Source organism: Bactrocera neohumeralis, chromosome 6 (assembly GCF_024586455.1).
Source record: "Bactrocera neohumeralis isolate Rockhampton chromosome 6, APGP_CSIRO_Bneo_wtdbg2-racon-allhic-juicebox.fasta_v2, whole genome shotgun sequence".
Taxonomy (NCBI): domain Eukaryota; kingdom Metazoa; phylum Arthropoda; class Insecta; order Diptera; family Tephritidae; genus Bactrocera; species Bactrocera neohumeralis.
In genome coordinates this window covers 15,148,862-15,171,255 of record NC_065923.1, presented here as the reverse complement: position 1 = coordinate 15,171,255, position 22,394 = coordinate 15,148,862, and the positions used below count along the sequence as shown (strand labels likewise).

Sequence of the window (22,394 nt, the reverse complement as noted above, 5' to 3'; positions counted from 1 at the left end):
GCATACACTACCATACAAACTGGCTGACCAAAATCTAGACAAATAACTTTTTATTCCCTTTCATGCTACAAGAAATGCACTAAGGAAGGATGTTATAGCTTCGGAGCAGCCGAAATATTCGGTTTTGCATGTTTCTCAATAAATATGCAACTCTTTAGAATTTCACTCACGGAAACACACTTATTAGTGCCACTATTGCCTGCTGAGGACCGATAAGCAGAAAATATAGCTATAAAATCAATTACCTAAACAAACGTCCATTCCACGTCTATATGCTAAATATGTAATGTATATAAGTGCATACATAGGAATACGTGTGCACATTAGCAACATCTCCTTCTAGCGTTGACCTGACCGCCAATGCGCATGTCTGCCCACTGAGTTAAAGCGTCTGCCAGCGATGACTAGTTCATATGCATACATACATATATGAATAGTAAATTGCTTCGTAGATATAAATATATGCACAGTACTATATACTAGTTCATTTACATACACAGTAATGCGCACATTCAGTCTACACGCCTTATAGAACGCGCTCTCAGCGCTGAAATGGGCCTCTCAGCGTGGCGGGCATTGTGACTGCATTGTATTATCGCAAAAAAGTTGGCAATTATATTTAGAACAAGCATGCAAACACGCCAAGCTGCGACCCAACTTTTGTGAGTCAATAAATGCTATATTTGTATTTGTAATTACTTATTACCTTTGTTACTGCGGCCGCAATCGTGTCCAGCACAGTAAAATGTAAAATTTTGTAAATTCATAAACGTGTCAGCGCTGATAAGAACCGCCAGCGATCCGTAGAAATTGTGAGATTGCAGCGCGCTACTAATTACGCTCTGGCGAAGAGCACAAATAAGAGAGTTTGGTGGCGCTTTACAACGAAGAAATACAAATTGCTTTTGGTACATATAGAAAACTTTAAATTTATTCAGCTGCGCTTAACCTTACACAAATTATATAATATTTCGATTAATTGTGGGCTAATTAATTTGTATTTTTATTGTACATTAAGTTATTATGCATCACTTAATCCACGCTATAACTACAGAGAGAGTCTCAAACTAACATATTTACATACGCTTGTACGCTTAAATGTGCTAACATACATATTTATTATAACTTCTTTATCATTTCAAATGTCTTAATTACGAATTATGAATTCGTCTTTGTGCTGTGCTGCGTTTGGCGCCCTTCTCGAAGACGCGCGCCAATTGCATAAGCAAGTTTATTGCCTGAAAATCCTCTTGCTGCGTCGCGAAGTCCTCTAAAGGGCACATATTGCGCAATGCCTCCGCATAAGTGGTCACCGCGTCTGTTTTCAAACGCTTGCTATTTGACTCGGCACTATTTGTTGTTGTGTTTGGTGTTGTTGTAGGTGAGTGCTTGCGTTTGACGCCAGCACCACCCGCTGTCGTGGCGCTCGTGCTCGTGCCACTTGTCACGGTCAATGGCGATAGCAATGGTGGACTGCGGCTACGACTGCGACTGCGTCGCTCCTGCTTAATCTGCACTTCGGCTAGCAAAGCGGGTTCCGCTGTTATTTCTGTGGGCGCCGCAGCCTCGTGACTTACGCTGGTACGTGGTAAATCGTATGTTGCTGTTTCCACAGTGTTAGCGTAATGGTTGTTGGTGCCTGCTGGCTCTGACTCAAAACCATTAAAGCCCTCATCATCGTTGTCGGGTGTGTCTAAATAAGTGCCGGAAAAATCGTCAATTTCATTCACCACAGGCACATCATCGTATTGCTCAGCGTACATCGAATCGGATGCGTTGTCATCGAAACTACCCTCAATACCAACACCAACATCAATGTCGCCACCACTACTGGCCGACTCATACTCCGCATCATCCGTATGGTAGAGTTGCGAACTCTCCTTCTTTGACAGCGGTTTGGGCATTTTACCTATTAGCGACTGTGCTTTCGACACCATGCGCGTACAGTATTCGATCAAATCCTTGTTGTCTAGCGAACGCGGCGGTACACCGCATATAATCAGCGCGTCCAAATTTTGCCACTCCACATTGTAGACCTTCTTGAAATCGGCCAACCATGCCTTATTCGGATGAAACTGTTCGATCTGCAGGATGTCGCGTAGTTTGAGCGCACGCTGTCGCAATGTCTCATCGTTGAGCGTCGCGCTGCGGTGGTAGTGGGCGCGTCGCACAAACTCGTATGTGACATTGCCGAGAAAGTTGATTTTCTTGTTGCGCGCATATTGTGGCGTGTCCTTGTGCGTCACAGTCTGACATTCGCCATAATAGCGCAGTATGTCGTCGCGATTGGCGATTACATTGCGTACTTGCTCCCAACTGCACTTGAAGACGGACGCCACACGCTGGTAGACCGGCTTCTCTTGGTACAGGCGTATGGCCAGCACGCGCTCTTCCAGATTGAGCACCTTGCGCGGCTTGTTCTTCATTGTGGCGCGTTCGCGTTCATAGCGTGTGGGCTGCAAGGTGGAAATTATTGGATATCAGTTAAATATTTTGTGCTCATATATTGCATGCATATATGTATATATGTGTGTGTATGGCTAAATTGTATGAATATACATATGCTTTAAATGAAATTTTTCTAATGGCAAATTTTCAGTCGGTTCCAAAAATTAAAAAAAAAAATTACGAAAAATAAAATTCTTGTGCTATTTTTATAACTTTTTTCAAAGGTAAAAATTTTTGAATTATGCCATTCTCAGAAAATATTCACTGTTAGTAATTTAATTTGGTGCTTTTTAGGGAAAACACTCATAAATAACTCACTCAATTTGTATGAAAGGTGTGTATTTAAATTTCAGTATTTTCGGGGGTTAGGCCATCGAAGATTTAATAAAAATAATTTTTTTTGCAATAAGGTTTAAAATAAGAAAGTAAGGCTTCTAAAAATATTATTCAAACTATTATAGAATTTTATGCCCTATCTAATCAAATAGGATCCAGGTTTTAGGATTTCAAATTGCAGCTTCAATTGGTTGTATTCGCTCAAAAACATGTTAAAGGGTGGGTACATGGGTTTATGGGTTTCAAAAAATTGGCTTGTTTTTATTGTCTTATTAAATACTATAACACCTCTAGAATATTGTCCTAAAATTTCAAGTTTCGGAGATACAGCCTTGAGAACTTGAGCGCTCGAGGATAGAAAGGCTAAGTGCGCGGTCTTTCAATGCGTTTTTTTTTTGAAACTGTGTTTTTGAAATCAGTTGGCAAGATTTCTAGAAAACTACTCAAACCGATCCTCATGAAATTTTACACAGGTCTCTGAGATACAATTCTTAAGGACTTAGATGAACGATTTACATATCTTCGATTACAACTATTTGAGAAAAAAATTTCGCGAAATTTTCACTGAAATTTTAATTCTTTTGTAAAAATGTATGCTAAAAATTAAATTTTCAGTTTTTTTCCTTTGCCCAAGTTCTAAGTTAAGGTTTTAACTAACACACATATTTTTCACTTTAGATGATCCTGCAAGGAGTTGTCCTGCCAAATTGTAAAAATACAAAATTCTAATAAAATATTTCATTTTTTATATGAGAAAAAACTTAAAAAAAAATGTTGTTTTTACCCGTTGAAACCCATGTAACCTCTTGATGGAACCTCAAAGAGACAAATTCGATTTCTCCGTGATCCCAGAATACTTTGGCAACATTCGCCGTTTTTCAGCGCTCTGGACTGGTCTAACCCCTTAAATGAGTATGTATTCAATTTGACCGGTATTTTAGAACAATGAATAATTTTTAAATATGCAGCAGTAATAATAGTTAGTAAACGTTTTAAGAATTCTTACAGTGTATTGATTATGGAAGACCGGTTTTGTTTGCTTAGAGGGCACCGATTTCTTCATTAACTTTCTGACAGGCATTTGTTCCTCAATTAATTTGTCAACATTATAACTTTTATTTTGTCTTTCCTTTAGAAAATATGTTCTTACAGCTGATGATTCTTCCATCTACAACAAAAAATTAAAAGTATAATGAAAAAAATGTTGATGAAACGAAAGATTTCAATGTAATGAGACTTACATGCGAATGAATATATAAATTGTTTGATAATAATGTATTATATTTTATATAATATTGCTTTAAACAATTCAATAACACATTCTTATTTGACTCGTTTCAATATCAGCTGATTGTCCTACAACTAGCCTAACTCGTCATCCCACGCTGGGAAACATTAATCTTGCATTCGGTACTTATTTTACTCAAGTTTTCACACTTTTTGCCCTTTACGAATGTTATCTAATCGATATCATGCAGATGATCTTAATGATCTTTACTTTATAACCTCTTAAAATGTTCCGAACAAATCTCTTAGTTTTATTAATGAGCTGAGATATTTTGCGAACAGATTTCCCTTCAGCAACCAATAATGAACTCTTTTTCGTTCATCTTCGGTTAGATTTGGGCAACGTGACATCTTGCAAATAAATTTATAAATATGTCTGATCTCTTTTTGTATGTATGTATGTATGTATATAGGAAAATGGAAGTGATGTCTTGCTCTGTTCCCTTCATAGTTCCCGAATATTCAGTGTTTTTAAGTGAGTGCCAAATACAATTTACTCGCTATTAATTCTTCCTTACAATTTTGGCTCCTAAGCATACATACATATGTAAGTCAGAAAGTTTTACTAACTATACTACCATTTACACAATTTTAGACCCTAATATACCGAGCGTAATTTCTCCTTACCCCTTCCAACTTGGTATGAAGCCTGGACCACTTGGTTAAAAGTGAGGTTATACTAATTTTATGAACTGAGAGTTGTCATGCTCTATTTGCACCTATTATTTCAGCGTAAAGCTTATACAAATACCTGTATATATGTATGTATGATTGCATGTAAGTACATACATATGTAAGTATGTATGTATATAAGTACACACAATAATAATTTACGACCTATAGGTTCAAAACAAACACCTCTTCAAGCAACTTCATGCTCGCTGTATTAAAGCGATTAAATGCAATTACGAATGATTGAGAGTAATCAATACCGGCTCTGTGTACTTACTTACATTTTTCATAACTCCTTCCAAAAATGTGAACCCAAACTCAGAAGGGCAGGTCCGCAACTGTACTTCTTCCAAACTCCAACACTCTGGCTAGAGCTCGTCTGTCTTTAAAAGAACAAAATCGAAATGAAATCAAATAAAGCCGACACAACAACAACACTAATAACAAAAACGACGTAAAAGTGCTCTCGCTACCTCCACAACTTTTCAAAGTGGCAATTTATTGCGAGTACACAAGCATATGCACATACATATGTGCATATGTGTGCTTACTGTCTCGTCTGGCGAGCGCAAAAGCAAATGCAAAGTCACAAACACGCGCGATAATAAAAAATATAAATGCAAAGCAAGTATTCGGTAAACACACAACAATAACAACACAAGCTAAAAGCAAAAAACCGGCAAACTGTTGCAAAACCAGACCAAACACGTGAAATTTACAGGGAACCCGACGAGCGACTGAGTGTCATACACCAGAAAACAGACCGAACAAGCTCCACAACGCGAAACTCGTAGCACATAATAGATGTGTGGCGTCGTCACCGAAGAGCGGCACCAACACGTCGATAAAGCGAGGCCAGTGAAGTGTATAACGAAAGAGACAGCTGAGTGAGTCCAAGCCTCGGGTACAGAGCTCGACCGGGCGCACCAGCCAAGCGAACGACCGAACAAGCGTGCAAAAATACAAAATTATGGACGTAATCACAAAACAGAATTTCGCTATATATCGAGTGCGTTACGCAGTTGCTGCGTGAGATGTGGCCTCGTAGTCGTGTCTCTGGGCAACACTAAATACGCGGTCCCAATGCAAGCTTCGTCGGAACAACGCACATATGAGCAGGCATTGATATGCTGCTGCACATGTTTATTTCTACCTACATACATATGTATGTGTATATGTATGTGTTTAATTGCATATTCGGTATTTACATACCCTAAATCTCAGCGCGGGGCCTTCCCAGTGCAGATAGCAGCGCTTGTGTCATTTGAGGTCGCGCAAAACTACCGAATGCTTTGCTATAATTGAAAAGTTCACTGGCTATTCTGGTTGTTTTTTGTGAGTTTCATTATGATAACTTCATCCCGCTAATAATAACCTCCTCCTACCTCTCTTGTAAGGTTTCCGCCTTTGCCACTTTTGTTTGTTGTTTTTGTTATTACTACGACGTCGACTGTTTGAAAACTACGCAATGTGTTAATAAACAAATCTCGGTGGACTTGTATTAGCAGGGTAGGCAACCAGGTAACCTTGGCTCTCAACTCTCTTTTCAACACGCGGCTCTGCTATACTCCCTACCTGTATATATATGTACATATGTTTGTATAACACATGCATGTGGCGAAACTGCGCTGCTTCCCCAAGCAGAGCCTTTCAAGAACAGCTCTCACTTCATAAATGTTCTTTGCTTTGTTTTGGATTGAGGTGTTAAAAAATACGCTAATAAACAATAAACGAGTTGCTAAAGACCATAAAGAGCATAAAAATGCATTAACGAAATAAAAAAAAAACCTTTTGAATTAAGAAAACTTACTTTAGTGTAAAAGAGTTACTTCAGCTTTTGTATTAATTAACCGTGTCTATTCCCTGTCCTGTCATTCGCGAAATGCTGTTTTGAAGGTCATTCAACGGTAGCGCATCAACGTACTGGCAGAGGGATACAAAATTTGGTTATTAAATATGAAAACTGAAATATAGTTATTTACTCATGCATACATACATACATATGTACATATGTATGCACAAACATAAATATTTTTGTAGATATGAATACGATGAGATGAATGTCATATTTGAAGAGTTCAGCTACTCTCAACTCACCTAGGAGAGAATTAATGAAAAGTAGACTATTTTTTTTTTTGTTCGTTCCTACAACAGGCGGGTCTAAGTAACTTGAACGGATCCGAATTTTGGTCCAAGGACTGTCAACCTGGCAGCATTCCATGTCATTACTCCAGGAATGCTTTCTGTAACTACACATAACAACAACAACACAACAACAACTGTTTTGTGTATTTGGGCTTAGGTGGGATTTTACGCAAATATTTTTACATCGATAAGCAAATTATTTATTTTGCTATTTAAGTTCAAGGTCGCTTGAAAAATTAGAGCAGAGCACATACAACCCGATTACTACAGGGGACCTATTACCACAGAAAGATTTAAAAAATCATCAAAATTTAAAAAAGCAAGCCCTTGCTCCGTCAAAGCCCCTCGTTTTCTATGAGTAAATTTAAAAACACACATACATACATATTTACATTTGCATATATAAAGTATTGCTCATTTCATGAATTGCATTTTTTTACATTTTACAGAAACCTATTTTCGGTACTGCACACACTTCTAAACAAATATGTGTACACTCGTTCAGCGCAGCTAAGCAGCGCTGCTGACGCACATGAAAAAAATAAACAGAGAACAGTAAAATGGAAAGTCAAATCAAGCAATCGAAAGAGCGGGAGAGCGTTTGAAAAAATATGCTTGACTCAGTTGATGTCGAGCAATCAAGCCGACCGGACAAGCCAATTAGTGTGATTGAAGTTGCGTTTCGCTGCCGTTATCGGTGATTCACGGTGTTTTGACATTGTTGCGTTGCCGTCTATATACATACAAACACAATTCCGGTGCAAGCAACAAAATGGCGAATGCCCGCCCGCATGCACATACAATTGATAAGCGCGCTTTCTGGACAGAGTTTTTTGCGCTATACGAGAGTTTACCAGCGCTATGGGACCTGAGTAATCCGTTGTATAAGGATCGACAGAGTAAGACACACGGCTATGAGATGTTGGTAATGAAAATGCGCGAAATTGATCCGCATGCATGTCGGGAAGATGTTTTGCGCAAAATCAACATATTTCGTACCAATTATCGACGTGAATGCACACGCATTAAAGCGAGCAATCAAATGGGCAAACGGTATAACACCTCGCTCTGGTACTTTCACATGCTCGACTTTTTGCAGAGCCAAGAGTTTCGTAAAGAGCGAAAACGTGTGCCGAATAGTGAGAAGAAAATCTTAGTAAGTTTGTGAGACAACTAAAAAAATATTTAATTTGTTTGTAGACTTTTTAGATTTGTAAAATCATTGCTTTGTTTTTGTCATTTGTCCATAGCAGCGGCGGATGGCGAGATCACATTCGGATATTGAGAAAGTAAGGTCACAGCTTTTGGAATCACCACACACATCACAAGACAGTTCCAGCGAATACAAAATGCAGCTCAACAAATACGAATATGCATCTGACAATGGTAACGAAACAGAGGAGCATTTAGAGGCGGTTCAGTATTTAGATGAGAATTCGTTTCAGCAGCAATTTCAGAATCAATTTCGTACACTTACATTTCCCAACCAAAAGCAACAGCATATAATAACAGCGCCAGATGATGATGACATCAAAACGGTTGGAGATGCAGACACCGATGACTATCATGAAATCATCAACATTGATGATTCATCGCATACTGCCGACGATATGTTAGATGTAAAAACCGTCGAAGACTGTAGTAAGAATGTAACTGCTGAATCCATAGCATCTACGCCATCAGAACTGTCACAGCAACTGCTAACGACTAGACAAATCAAAAAGACACCCATAACTGGTATAATTAAAGAAGAGGCGAGAGGACGTGCGGTGCAATCATCTCGATCAGGTCTTGCTATTAGTGAATCTACAGAGATATTAGCGAAATCGTGGGCAATACAGTATGAAGAAATGTCCCAGGAGCAAAGAATTTATGCACGCAAAGCGATAGCTGAAATACTTTTTGAAGGTTGCCTTGGAAATTTAGGACGTCAACAAAATGTCAAAACACATGTTAATGCTACGGAGCCTGTAGTTTCAACGCAATACGAAAAGGATGAGATTATGGAGGATAATGAGGGAGTTACAGAACATATGGCGGAAGAAACATTACTGCACATGGATGATGGCAATCCCACTTACGTATATGCAGTCGGTGGTGAACAAATGCAGCTACACGAATACATACATTGACTTGTATATAAGTGAAAGGCCAAAAGTGAATTTTATGTCTGAGTTTAAACAAATTCTACCGCTATTTATTCCGAAAACGCGTCAATCTTCATCAATCAATCAGTGGATTTCCTCTTTTATTTACACATGACTGCGATGACAGATGTTTCTTCTTCTATCGTTTCGTCTGGACGTGTTCAGTTGACTCAAGTAATAGTTTAGGTGTGTTCCTTGTCTCATTTGTTACTAGTTTTAATTTTTATAACATGAAAATATGTTTGAAAATAAAATTGGATATTTTACCTTTAGTATAAAATTACCAAAACTAATAATATTTGCAGTTCACATATCAAGTATAAATTACTTTTAGCACTTTTAGTTCAAAATCGTCATTAAAACTAGCTGTGTTTAATAGGTCTTAAATTCGACATCAGAGATATGTTTACCGGCTGTGTATTCAACCATTAAATCAGCTGCAAAGTCTATTTGTTTACATCCAGCACAAAAATATTAAATGAAATATTACTACTACTTGTAATATTATCAATAATATAACATAATTAATATTTGCTTTTTATTATAAGTGTGGAAATTTTTTCATTCTCTTAACTTTGTTTAGACCTAAACATGTCCTTAGAAAATAATCCACAAATATTGTCTCTTATACAAGCAGTACGAAAGAATAAAGTCTTGTATGATACTCGGCATGAAAATTACTTGGATGCAGACCCACGTACGAACAGGATTTGGGAAGATGTTGCGCTGGAATGTGGTTATGATAATGGTAATATATTTTACTTAACCACAAATCTCAGTATATGTTTTCAATATATTAATAATTTTAGGCGCCGATGCGGAAAAAGCATGGAAAGATCTTAAAACTTATTTTATGACAAACTATCGCAATAAATTTGTAACAAACGATCTTGAAAAAAGTAATGAAAGCGGGTCTGATGATTCAAATTGTTGGGATTACTATGGTGAAATGCGTTTCATACTACCGTTTATAGCGGTAAACACAGATTTGGGAGAGAACTTTTTTAATATAAGCAAAAGCAAAAAATTAGAAGGTAGTATTCAGCCAATAACCATATCGTCAGTAAGAGCGTCAGCTGAGACCCAAACACCTTTGGAGAACATACGTATGGATATACCGGCCATTTGTGAGGCAAACATGACAGAAAATGAAGTATGTTTGCGAAATTATTTCGATGCAATATACCGTGCAACGTGTACTTTACCATTAAAATGGCAAAATAAAGTTAAGCGAGACATGTTACAATCGCTAAATTCGGCAGAAATTTTAGCTGACGCTGATAAAAGGACGTTGCTCAGGGCGAAACAGCAAAATAGTTGAATACACAAACGCTATGTTTTTTTTAGTTATGTGCGAAATATGGATACATTAGTTTTTAATCTCTCAACTGTGCTACATGCCAAGAACAATTACAGCTTGTTGTAAGGCTGTAAGTCTGTCGATACACCAACAACAATCACAGCTTGGTTAAACTGAAATTTGATTATTATAATCATCAGTGAAAAGATTTATAATAATATGCAGTTATCTTTGCTACATAAAACAGGAAATTCGTGAAAGATCTTACCTAGTTGCACACAAAATTATTCTTATTACATTTGACATAATCAGCTGTTTGCTGACGTCAGGCTAGCAAAAGTTAATGAAGTTTTGTGTGTGTGTTTTAAGGCATATTTTCACTACGTAAAATAATGTGTAATTTTAACAAAAGTAATAATTTATTTTAAAAGATATAATATAACAACAAACAAAATATAGTTCATTGTAAAATAATTTATATAAAAATGAAATGTGCAGTTGCCAATTGTCGCAGCGACAATCACTCAAAAGCCTCCAATTGTAGCTTCTACATTTTCCCTTCGAATATGGAGTTGGCAAAAAAGTGGGTGGAATTTTGTAGGCGAAAAGACTACTTTAATCCAAAGACTAGTTTTATATGCATGAAGCATTTCACTCGCGACGACTTTGGGAACAGTCTTCAATTCGAAATGGGTATAGTATAGAAACACATTAATTTATTTATTTAAAGTGAAACTTTTTAGTTGTCGCATCGAATTATCTGGCCCTTCTGTTGCATGACACATTACACCTCTATATTTGAATACTTACATATATATTTAAGTACATTTGTTAATACGTATCAGTTTGGTAGTGGGTATCTCGAGAAGGTAATAGTAGCCCCCTATAGGGCCCTATCGAAATTCGGCTCTGTTGATTGCTTAATTTTCCTGGTTCTAAAAACAGGTCCGTTTTTAGAGTTTTTCATTTACGAGTCGCTAGTTTTTCAACTTTGTCATAAGAGTTTGTTTTGCTGCTTACAAGGTCTACATACATACATTGCTTGGTTTATTTGGCTTGGACCACACTTCTTATTTTCAATTAATGTTTCGTTTGGAAAAATAGCAACAGTTTCTATCTTTTGCGGTTCTTCGTTTCGCCATCATTTGGAGGTGTCTTCATAATTTAGAATTCCTCCAAAAAATATTTTCTGATGCTATATACAGAGCCCATGTCTTAGTTACAAAATATTTGGGAACACATGTCAATAAGTATGTTCAGCACCTTGGTGGAAAAATCTTCATTTTAATTGCGATGAGTGGCAACGCCAAAACCAAAAAGAAAACGAAAAGGAGAACAGATGTTAGATCAAAACAAAGCGCCAACGGTTGTCAAACATGTCTCTAACGTACATATTATCAGCGCTTGATTGTAAATTCTTACTTTATCTGGATGGACATAAGTGCCACTAGTGATTCCAACAAGCCGATAACCATGAAAAAACTTGTGTGGATAAATTGCGCCCCAGGAGGCAGAATGATGACAGTGTTCGTGCTTTTAGGAAAAGCAAAAAGAATCTTGGTATGATAATTTAATGAAGTCGTTTAATTTATAAACAGTTTATTAAATATATTTAAATTATTTAGCTAGTGGACTGATAGCTGATGTCACGTTGAGTAATGAAAAGTCTATCGATAAAAGCTGTGAGCCGCTTTCAGAAAAACGTCTATGTAGAATGCGACTAAATGCAGAAGCACTTTTATACCTACGGCATCGTGAAAAACACAAGCGGTTAAAATTGAGCTCTAGAATTAATCGAAGCACAGGAGACATAGTTTCGAATACGAGTCGAGGTACAAGAAGGTGCCGAAAAATTGTATTTTATGCATTTATAATTTATATTCCGTTCATTCATTACTTTTAATTTTACTTAGTAGTCTGGTAACGGAAGCCATGTACTAGTACTACTAGTGATCCTATATCGAGTTGTGTCCATAATAAGTCTATCGTTCAAAGCAGTGAGGCTTTTGTAAAGGAAAATGCAGCTAAATGCAAAACAATGCCATATATTACTTGAAAAAAGAAGCAAGCAGCTAAATTCGTGCGTCAGTTCTAAGCGAGACACAACCTAAACAGTGATACAAGTAGGTATCACGTGAATGACTGTCAATCTTTATATCATTCGTATGTGATATGTTGTATTTTTATGTAAATTGCAATGAAAATTCCAAGCATCATAAGAACAACAACAACATCCAACCGAACTCTTTTTTCGCTACCTTTATTATATTTCAATTGGAAAACACAAATCAAAACAACTATTAAGCAAACAAATTATAACGTCTAATCCTGTGCGAGTGGTAAACATAACATATACAGTCAAACCTGGGTAAGTGAGAACTGGACTAGTAAGAAAACTCATAAGTGAGAGTTATAGCCAGGACCCGTCATTTTAAGCTCCCAAAACCTCTATTAGCGAGAAAAAGAATCCTCTATAAGAGAGAGTCGTTTTTCCCTCATGGACCTCCGTAAGTGAGAATGCTACTTATTTATACCTCTATAAGCGACAGTCAAGGTTTATTTATTTATGTATATTATTTAGGAGATACACACAAAAGATAAAAACACACATACAGTAACAAATGACAAAACAAATTACAAAATTTAACATCTCCTATTTTATGGCTCATTCTTAAATTTCGTGGAACTTCCTACAATTGTTTTTGTATTGTTTTCTTTTCAATATTGTGTCTATTCTATTGCGTGGAACTAAATAACGTTGTTATTTTATCGCACTCGGGTTATCCAGAAACCTCTATAAGCGAGAATGAGATTGTGCTCCCTTGAACTCTTGCTTATCCAGGTTTGACTGTATACATATATTATATTTATTCAAAGTTCGACTAAACGGCGGGTTTAATTAACACAGTACAACAGCTAATCTGGGGGGTGAGAAATTCCAAGTCAGGGTGATGGTACTATGTCAGTATAGTAAAACCCTCAAAGGGTTTGGCGTTCGTATGTGTCAGTTTTTTTTATGACCTTTTAAATTTTTTCGTTATCTTGATGTGTTTTCGCTTAACGTAGTTTAACATAAAAAAAAATAATCCCAAAAATGTTCCACAGTGTAATGGTCAAAGATTTGTTTTTTTTTGCATATTCGCATATTTTTTATTCTCAAATTGATATTAAAATGTATAGTTGGATATCATTTATCCTGTTATTTATTAAATTAAGATTAAAGTCGTGATTTTAAAAAACTAATAATTTTTCCAAAAAACTTTAAAACAATCTGTAAAAAGTTTCACTTTAACGTAGTTTCATAATACCAAACATTATTGTTTCTTAAATTATGTTTAATTGTGTTATTAAAATGTTCTAGGATACGCTAGGAATCGATTGTTGAAGCGTGGCGTTGTACCATCAATTTATGAAAACTCTTCTAAAGCATCGGAGACAAAAACTACGACTGACCAGCGTTTGCTCGTCCATGATACTCCCACTGCTGAAAGATCAGAGGTAAGAATGAAAAGCAATAAGTGTTTTGTTCAAGTAAATACTAATAGTAGTATTTAAAATTAGCTTAAATTATTAGCTTGTTTTAATTACAGATGCTAACTTTATACATAACCTTAAATTTCATATATGAACTCGATGTATTTAAGAAATGTAGATGATATAGAATTTCTAGTGTACATAATTCAATAAAACATTTAAATCAGGAAAAATAATGTTCAAAAATGTTTAGCACACAATTTTTCTCACCAACCTTATTTTTTCTCTTTTAATAAAAACAGCCCTGCGTAAAAGAAAACTTAAAAATAATAAATTTAGTGAAGACCAATCCGTTGGTATACACTAGTCTGTCGATGAAAGTGCGAAATGCAATTTGGCAGAAAATTGACACCGCATGTGGATTTAAAAAACGTAAGTTAAAATTATAATAATACATGTGTGTATGTAATTAAATAAATTGATTTTCTTAAACTTCAGATGAATCCAAAAAACGTTGGGAGCGACTGCTTAGCGACTTTTATGTGCACATACTTAAAGTGTCCAAGAAAAGACCACCAAACGACGGACTGCCAACACCTAATAACGGAAGCATCAAATTTCATGACTATCGCTATTTCAAAGAAATGCTTTTCATGATGCCCTTTATCAAAAGCATTGTGGGCGATGCTAAATTAAAAGCGATACAGGAAGAAATAAAAAAGGAAGAAATTCTTACGGCTGATATGCAAGCAAACAGAAATATGGAGTCAGAAACAGAATTGAAGACGATTGACATCAGTGAAGATATAACTGAAGACACTGAGAAACCTTCCACATCCAAATCGCTTACAGTTAGATCCCACAAAGAAACACACATGGATTACGTAACTGATAAACAAAAAGATGAAAGTCCTATCGAAATAAAAATCGATAACAAGGTTTACAAAATTCAAATGTGTACTTCAGAAGACTCAGAATCTCCTAATTATGATTTTCAAATAAAACAGAGTAAGTTAAATACTTTACGCACAAAATCACATCAAACATGTTCAACAAATGCTGCTACAACTACTTTAACGACAACAGACACTATGACGGAACGTAAGCAGGCGACGCCCTACGAGAACTTATCATCGGAAGAAAAGGGCTTGAAAGCATTTTTTGACGCAATGTTAGGTGCAACACAACGGTTACCTGAATTTCATCAGCGTCGCATTAAGGGGGATTTGGTGAAAGCGTTACGACATCAAGGAGTCAACATAACGGAATAGTATATTATAATAGTGTCATAAAACAGTATTACATCTTTTCTTTTAGTTTAATTTTTTTATTTGTATTCTAAGAATATTTGATATTGTGCAAGAAATTGACTTGAAAAAATTATTTTCGAAAAAACTGTTTTGAAACCGTTTATTAATAAGCAGTGTTCGGAAATTACGTAGTTGAGATGTGTACTTATGTATGTATATAATATATCCTGAGTTCAGAATTGCGAATTTTTTTGTTAAAACAATTTTGATAAACATTTTAATTCTATTTTTGTGATTAAAAATAAATTTTTACATTTTTTATTTTAAAATTAAAATTATTTTTAAATTTTAAAAATTAAAATTATTTTAAAATTTAAAATTTTTATTCTATTTTTGTAATTGAAAATTTAATTGCAATCTTTAATTTCGATTTTGGTATTAAATATAAAATTTCGAAATTTTTAATGCTGATTTTGTGATCAAAAATTGAAAATTTATTGTTTTAATTTAGTAATGAAAGTTTAATATTGAACGGAGAAACAATTTTTTTTTAGTTCAAAAAATGTACTCCTTAGCAATGGATTTCAGCCTTAGAACCTACAACCAACATTTTTAATTTAATGTTTATAACCTCAATCACATCTGGACAAAAAAGCTTATTTGAATATTTGAAAAATTAACAAAATGACAGCGAATTAAAAAAGTGCATTTTTTGACTATGGTTTTCGAGCTTAAAAAGACTAAGAAAAAAAAAAAACACATCCCAAAAAACTTCTGAATATTTTATAGTTTAGTCAGAATTGTGCCAAAATACTACCTTTTGTGAAAAAACGTTACTTTCTTTCGCAGGAACAGGCCTTGCAGTCATCTGCTTAGAGCCGCGTCGTAGGATCAAAATTATGACGACGACATTACGGACGTAACGCACTCCAGACAAGCAATGAACGCCAGTGGAGCTATCAAGACCTCCACTTACTCCCCGCAGCGTCTTTGGAGTCAAACCCCAGGCCATAGCAAAAAGAGAAGAGAGTCTTGTGAATCTAGACGTTGTTATAGTGGCAGGTTAGCCTCCTACTTATCCTGAATCGGCACCGACGTACCAGATCTACATATGTCCTGCATGCAATGAGTCTTCTCAGGAGTTCAACCACCTTTGCATTACCTATGACACCAATACATTTAACACCCTTATCCCTATGGTCCGATCCCGTCGAAAAAACATGTTTCCTGTGGTCCTCATTTGATGATATTTATGACATTTAACCCAAACGAGGGCTGGATAACTGTTACAACAATAACAACAATTTCGGATAAAATCCGTGTCTGTTGCGGTTACGTAGATCCGACTGGAAACAGAACAATTAACATTTCAATTTCTGTTGTTGTGGTGGCGGCAGAATTATGCCGAGTTTACAGTCCTTTGTCGGATAAAAATCCGGTTCCGTTCCGGTGGCAACACAAAATCGTTCTTTTAGGAACGTGATTTCGGGAAAATAACAAAATATATGCGATCAAATTAGCGCTGAATCAAGGTTTTCACCATTCCACTGCAAAATATTAAGTGAGCTTATGTTTTTTATATTAAGTGAGGTTATGAAAACAACTTTCTTCGCAGAAGATTGATTGCCAACAGCAGTGCCAGTTGGTTTGAGTTTTCCTTCAATTAAGCGCCACCTGCTCACAGCAATTTGAAATTATTGCTCCAAAAAACTTAAATGCGGGACAAGTTAGCAAGAAGAAGGACGTTGAATGTGTGTATGTATGTATATAGACGAGTATAGACATGCTATTAGATTTACTTTATTGATGTAGCAGCATATTGTGGCAGCAATGACCATCGCATGTTGCAAGTGGCTCTTTAAATTCCACAACCGGCAGATGTTCAATCAGCTAGTTTGCTGGTAACCAACATAACAATAACAACAACAACAACATCGAGTACGAGTATGTAGATAGCCGAGCATCTAAACTATTCGCACTCACTTAGCAGCTGTGCATGCCACGCTCATATTCAAGTGCGGCAACAACTCAGATTTTCACATGCAACAACAACAACAACATGCCACGGATACCGGCGGCACAAAGCCACCCCACACACTTTGCGCACTCTGGGCGCATGAATGACTCAATGAATGAATGATTCGTGGAAGCCGACGATGACCATGTGGTAAAAGCGTCCGAGCCGTCCAGCTAACTATGTAACTCTTGCATGGGTGTGTGTGCGTGTGCGCTTAGAGAAACACGGCAGATAACAAGTTGCAGCCGCCCCGGTGCGCATCTGTTGTCAATGGACGCACTGGAGCGGCGGCGACCGTGGCTCATGCAGCTTCTATTCATGGCCACAATGTGGCAGCATTTAGCGCTGATATTTACACATGCACTCGCTTAGAAGCATGCAACCAAATCACATACATGCCACCAGTTACATACGTGAGTATGCATGTTGCATGTTGCCTGCGCCGCCGCCGTGTGGCACAATTGCAGGGGGCAATTGTTGTGTTATTGTCGTCGTTGTTGTTGTCATTGGATTTTCTCGTGGGGGGAAAACTTGGCGCTGCATTAAAATCACATAGACGGCAGGTGCAAATGTTGTCTGTTCTCGCCTGTCCACATTGTGATCGCCTAAATGATGGCAGATGCTGCATGCCGCCGCCACATGTGCATGCGCTTCAAGTGGGTTACTTGCAACAAGTATAACCACTTCTGCGGCGATTTGGCTGGCTTTGATTTTTATATACCCATTCGACAAATATTTATTCATCACTCACACTCCTGTTGCACACCACAGCCTACGTGTGTATGTGTGTGTATGTATGTGTGTACTTAGTTGTAGTTAAGTTTAGTTATTTATAAAGTCGTCGTTGTGGCAAATGAGCAGCTGCAAATAAGTTTGATTATTAATTAATTTGCATTTGTACACACACTTCACTTGTGGCAATCTCGCTGCTCAACCAGTCTTGGGGCCGTTGCAACAATCTGGTTGCTTTTGATTTTAATTTCATGTCGATCAAAATTGTTGACACGACTGAAGTGGAAGTTATAAATGATTTTCATTCTAAATTTCTGTTAAATGGTGTGCTTTAATATATTATGGACGCCTCTTTATATCCTCATAGAGAAGCTGATGCTGAACGCGCCAGTAACAGCGGGGGTTTGCCATATATGGTCAGTGCAATCAACAACCTACTAGAGTGATTCCCATACCGAGAGCCATTGATAGCTTGTAATTATATGAAGTGTTTTCTGGCTTAAAGTAATTCGAGGGATGCATGCAGCTTTGGAATTCTATGTGATACCTTTGCACATAAAGACTGCCGAATCGAACAAACAGCTGGTATAAATCTAACAGGCTGGCATAATCAAAGAATAAGCAAAAAAATTCCAAATTAAAGGCAATACACGAGATCATATACATACATATGTACATATATGTAATTATATATGCCCTGATCAATTTTGACAGACTGACAAAAAAAAAAAACATTTTGATGGTTTTGAATACAAATCGCCTTCAACATAAGCATGTCAACTGTTAATCCAATTTTCCGTAAACTGTTTATAAGCGTCTCTGCGCCTTCAGCGAGTTTTGATTTAATCGGCTTGGGCTCATTTTTGGAACGTCTTTCTCTCGATTGTTGGACAATTTCGACGTCATACTCATAAATTCAGGTCTCGTCACCTTGTAAGGATGCGTCAAGTATGTGTCTTGCGACCTCTACTCGACGTCGTTTTTGGAAGATATTCACGTCTTTTGATACTAGTTTAGCATTGACACGATTCATACCCAAAACCTTAACCCAAATGTGTTCAGTAGAGGCATAAGTTGCATCGAGATCTTTTGCCTACCTGACGATTATCAAGCATTGTTTCTTGAACTTTTCCGACGTTTACTGGGAGATTTTTTTGCAAAGTACTGTGACATTAAACAAGTCAACAAACATTATAATGGAGGAAAAAAAACAAACAAGCCGAAACCAAAAAAGCCACCCAAAGCCGCTCAAAAATCAATCATCAAATGATGGTCATTGTCTTCGATATTCGTGGTTTGGTGCATCAAGAATTTGTTCCGGAAGCTCAGACGATCAATAAGGAGTTCTATTTGGCCGTTTTGAGGCGTTTGCGTGAGAGCATCCGTCGAAAACGGCCGCAATAGTGGAATAACAATTCATGGAATTTACGCGATGATAATGCACCATCGCATCAAGTCACGATTGTGACCGAATTTAAAGCCAAAAAAGCAATGAATACTATCGATCAGCCGCCGGATTCACCAGATTTGGTATCATATGCATTTTTTCTTGTTCCTCAAATTGAAATTGCCGCTCCGTGGAACCTGTTTTCAGTCGATCGAAGAGATAAAATAAAAAGTCCGTATGGAAAATGTTTCGAGGACTGGAAAAAACGTTGGCATAAGTGTATTACATCTGGTGGGGATTACTTTAAGGGCAAAAAATAAATATTGATGAATTATTTAACATTTTGCGTTTTATTTACAATTCACGGGTACTTTTATGTCACAATGTTTATAATACAACCTGGCAACCATAAATGAAAATTTTTGAGTTATATGCACTCTAGCGTTATTTTTTCGTATGAATTACGATCGAAGTTTTTTCTTCAGAAGAAGGGCGGCATAAATTTAACCATGAAATCTAGTCCTTAAATAGGTTGAACAATGTTTTCACAACCAGACCCTATGCTATGAAATTATATATTTACATATATTATGATTTTCGAAGTGGGACCTTAAACGAATGTTCATTTCACTTCCGGATGCATGCTAGGCAGTTTGAAAAGTTCCTATAGAGTCTACAAAAGGGCTACTACAAGTGAATCTACAAATTTTGTGTTCAAACTTAATCTTAAAATTTCACGAGTATAACTCTATCTGCTGGCGGATCATAGTCAAAATATAGCATTTTGAGTGGTTCAAGCTTTGTATTTTAATAGAAAAGTATTTGTGATGATCCCGAAAATTGGCTTGGTTAACGTTATCAAGGTTCTGCATCAGGCTACCATTCGTAAGTTTTTTGATAAATTTCATTCAGGCTATTTGAGCAAAGAAGACGTCCATGGCAGGAAGGTCCGAATCATCAAAAGGTCACAAAATAAGTTCGGATGACCGTTCAACAAAGTTCATCGATACAGTTGACATTCCGAACATATCAAAATATCGTATTGGATATTTGGTTTATGCAAATTTAGATACGAGAAAGCTTTGTGCAAAGTGGGTAACCCGATTTCTTTTAACTGACCGATTTAGTGTGCCACAGTGTCACAAATCAACGATAATGATCACAAAATTGCATGAGTCCAGCTCCAATGTCTTTTTACTATCTCTAAAGCTTAAGAGAAGACGAATGAAAGATATTTCGCGACAAAGAAGAGACAATTGCCGCAAAATACAAATCATATTACAAAATTGGTGTTCAAAGTTTGGAAGATCATCTAAATCGTGGTATCATTTTCGACGGCAATTATGTTGATCAAATCAACACAAACTAAACCACATTGAAATTAAAGCTTATCCAAAATTTTGTTAACGAAATAAACCTACTTATATTCTGTATAAGTGTGATGTCTTACAAGCCGTTGATTGTTAAAGCTTTACGTGGAGCCATCTCCTTCTTAGCGTACATCAGCAATCTTTACACGAACTTCTTTATTATTTACTAATCCACAAACACATGCAAATATATTTTGATTTTTTTTTATATTTAAGCAGCTGATTCAAATCGCAAGCAACAATTGGTCAGCAATTTTCTGCACCCAAAATCGAAACGATCTCGAGCTGGTGTAATAATAGAGACAGATAGTCGGGCTTCAACCTAATACACTTGTAGTTACAAAATTTCAGAGGGCCGTGCCACCAGCTGCTTCTATTGTTGCACATTTATATGCAAGTGCTTTTGTATGTGCACATCTTTGGTTAGATGAACCCGCAGTCAAATGGGTTTATGAACCCATAAGTGATACCGCCATATCTCACAGCGGCCAAGCGAGTAAGCGTACTTGCAACATAATATCAGATTGCATTGTTTTCCGATCACAATTGCTCAGTTGTGCCGTTTATTATCGGTTGCGCCAGCAATTTGCCACAAAGATCGTTGCACGATCGCTTTGATGATCACTTGTTGTGTTTCGTAAAAGTTACTTTCATTGTTGTTGCTGTTACTGTTGCTGTAAATTGTTATGGTTGAGTACACTCCCAACGATCGCTATGAGTTTATTAAATGCATAATTCTCTGTATGAAATTCGTTTGGCCGCTTTGCCTTGCGAGTCTTTGGTGGTTCGCGATATCAGCTGCGGTCGTTGCGATCGCCCAGCCTTGGTGTAAGCGCACAATCCTTGCTGTTGGAGCGCTGGTGAATGCTGTATTAAGCTTTCCATTTGTTTAAATTATAATAATTTCATTATTTCAAAAAGGCGTTCGAGTTCAGGCCTCCGAGCCGCAGCTCCAGTTATTACACTTATAGCCGCAAAAGTATTTTTTCGTGAGTCCAAAGTGGCTGCGCGCGTTTAATTCGCCTTTTGCTTTGTTGGTGTTTTCCTTTTGTGGTTTCAAATAAATTTTATCTGTTTGTGAATGTTTTTGAAGCAATTGGTTTTCATTATTTCTCTTTTAATTCTCATTGGTTTATAACTTTTTTTATGTGGAGCTTAGGACAGAGGGTGGTTCGTGCTGTGCTTTTTGGTTGAATTGAATGAATGAAAGGAATCACTTTTTGAAGATTATTGAGTTATTTTGATAATATATGTTCGGAGATTGTGATGACACTTTCCATAATATTCTTCTTTATTGGCTTAGACATCGCTTACGCCGTTATAGCCGAGTTTACAACAGTGCGCCAGTCGTTCTTCTTTCTCGCTGGATTGGAGATTGGAGCGAAGTCAGGTCCTTCTCCACCTCGTCTTGCCAACGGTGTGAAGGGGTTCCTCTTCCTCTGCTTCCCTCGACGGGTACGGCGTCGAATACTTTCAGAGCAGAGCAGGAGCTCTAGCCAGCGTAGCCTCCAAACAGCTCATCGTTCTATCGAATGCGACATTCGCCGTAGCCAATGCGCCATAAATTTTCCGCAGAAACTTTTTCTCGAAAACTCGTAATTTCAACTCATCAGATGTTGTCATCGTCCATGCCTCTGCACCGTATAGTAGGACGGGGATAATGAGTGACTTATAGAGTTTGGTCTTTATTCTTTGAGAGAGGACTTTACTTCTGAATTGCCTACTCAGTCCGAAGTAGCACCTGTTGGCAAGAGTTATTCTGCGTTGGATTTCGAGGCTGAAATTGTTGTTGCTTGCTTACTTTTTCCAAAATAGACGAAATTATCTAC

The 22,394-nt window shown here is 36.9% G+C and overlaps 3 protein-coding genes across 12 annotated transcripts; 2 read left to right on the top strand and 1 right to left on the bottom strand.

Moving 5' to 3' along the window:
* Positions 1–903: 903 nt before the first annotated feature.
* Positions 904–6,644, bottom strand: LOC126762515 (uncharacterized). Of its 8 annotated transcripts, none has more exons than XM_050479313.1 (4): positions 6,554–6,644; positions 5,025–5,126; positions 3,791–3,952; positions 904–2,456 (listed from the first exon to the last, which is right to left on the bottom strand). In XM_050479313.1, the coding sequence occupies exons 2-4, from the start codon at positions 5,031–5,033 to the stop codon at positions 1,152–1,154; spliced, it is 1,476 nt and encodes a 491-aa protein (XP_050335270.1). In that variant the 5' UTR covers positions 5,034–5,126; positions 6,554–6,644; the 3' UTR covers positions 904–1,151. The 8 variants fall into 8 exon arrangements, with proteins under 8 accessions (XP_050335270.1, XP_050335269.1, XP_050335271.1 ...); XM_050479312.1 differs by lacking the exon at positions 6,554–6,644 and adding an exon at positions 6,129–6,209; XM_050479314.1 differs by lacking the exon at positions 6,554–6,644 and adding an exon at positions 5,956–6,084.
* Positions 6,645–7,364: 720 nt separating this feature from the next.
* Positions 7,365–10,873, top strand: LOC126762518 (uncharacterized). Of its 3 annotated transcripts, none has more exons than XM_050479324.1 (4): positions 7,365–8,044; positions 8,142–9,533; positions 9,619–9,783; positions 9,845–10,873. In XM_050479324.1, exons 1-2 carry the CDS (start codon positions 7,661–7,663, stop codon positions 9,018–9,020), a joined length of 1,263 nt encoding a protein of 420 aa, XP_050335281.1. In that variant the 5' UTR covers positions 7,365–7,660; the 3' UTR covers positions 9,021–9,533; positions 9,619–9,783; positions 9,845–10,873. The 3 variants fall into 3 exon arrangements, with proteins under 3 accessions (XP_050335281.1, XP_050335280.1, XP_050335279.1); XM_050479323.1 differs by having other exon boundaries at positions 8,139–9,533; positions 9,673–9,783; XM_050479322.1 differs by having other exon boundaries at positions 8,139–9,533.
* A 227-nt stretch (positions 10,874–11,100) lies between these two features.
* LOC126762520 (uncharacterized) lies at positions 11,101–15,215 on the top strand. Its single transcript, XM_050479326.1, has 5 exons — positions 11,101–11,895; positions 11,961–12,167; positions 13,697–13,833; positions 14,112–14,241; positions 14,308–15,215. The coding sequence occupies exons 2-5, from the start codon at positions 12,050–12,052 to the stop codon at positions 15,078–15,080; spliced, it is 1,158 nt and encodes a 385-aa protein (XP_050335283.1). The 5' UTR covers positions 11,101–11,895; positions 11,961–12,049; the 3' UTR covers positions 15,081–15,215.
* The last annotated feature ends 7,179 nt before the right edge of the window (positions 15,216–22,394 follow it).

Coding starts and splice junctions, on each gene's coding strand:
- LOC126762520 (XM_050479326.1), top strand. CDS start 12,050: ATGCGACTAAATGCAGAAGCACTTTTATACCTACGGCATCGTGAAAAA. Junction 12,168..13,696: donor AGTTTCGAATACGAGTCGAG/GTACAAGAAGGT, acceptor AAAATGTTCTAG/GATACGCTAGGAATCGATTG. Junction 14,242..14,307: donor CGCATGTGGATTTAAAAAAC/GTAAGTTAAAAT, acceptor CTTAAACTTCAG/ATGAATCCAAAAAACGTTGG.
- LOC126762515 (XM_050479313.1), bottom strand. Junction 2,457..3,790: donor TCTTCCATAATCAATACACT/GTAAGAATTCTT, acceptor TCCACCTTGCAG/CCCACACGCTATGAACGCGA.
- LOC126762518 (XM_050479323.1), top strand. CDS start 7,661: ATGGCGAATGCCCGCCCGCATGCACATACAATTGATAAGCGCGCTTTC. Junction 8,045..8,138: donor ATAGTGAGAAGAAAATCTTA/GTAAGTTTGTGA, acceptor ATTTGTCCATAG/CAGCGGCGGATGGCGAGATC.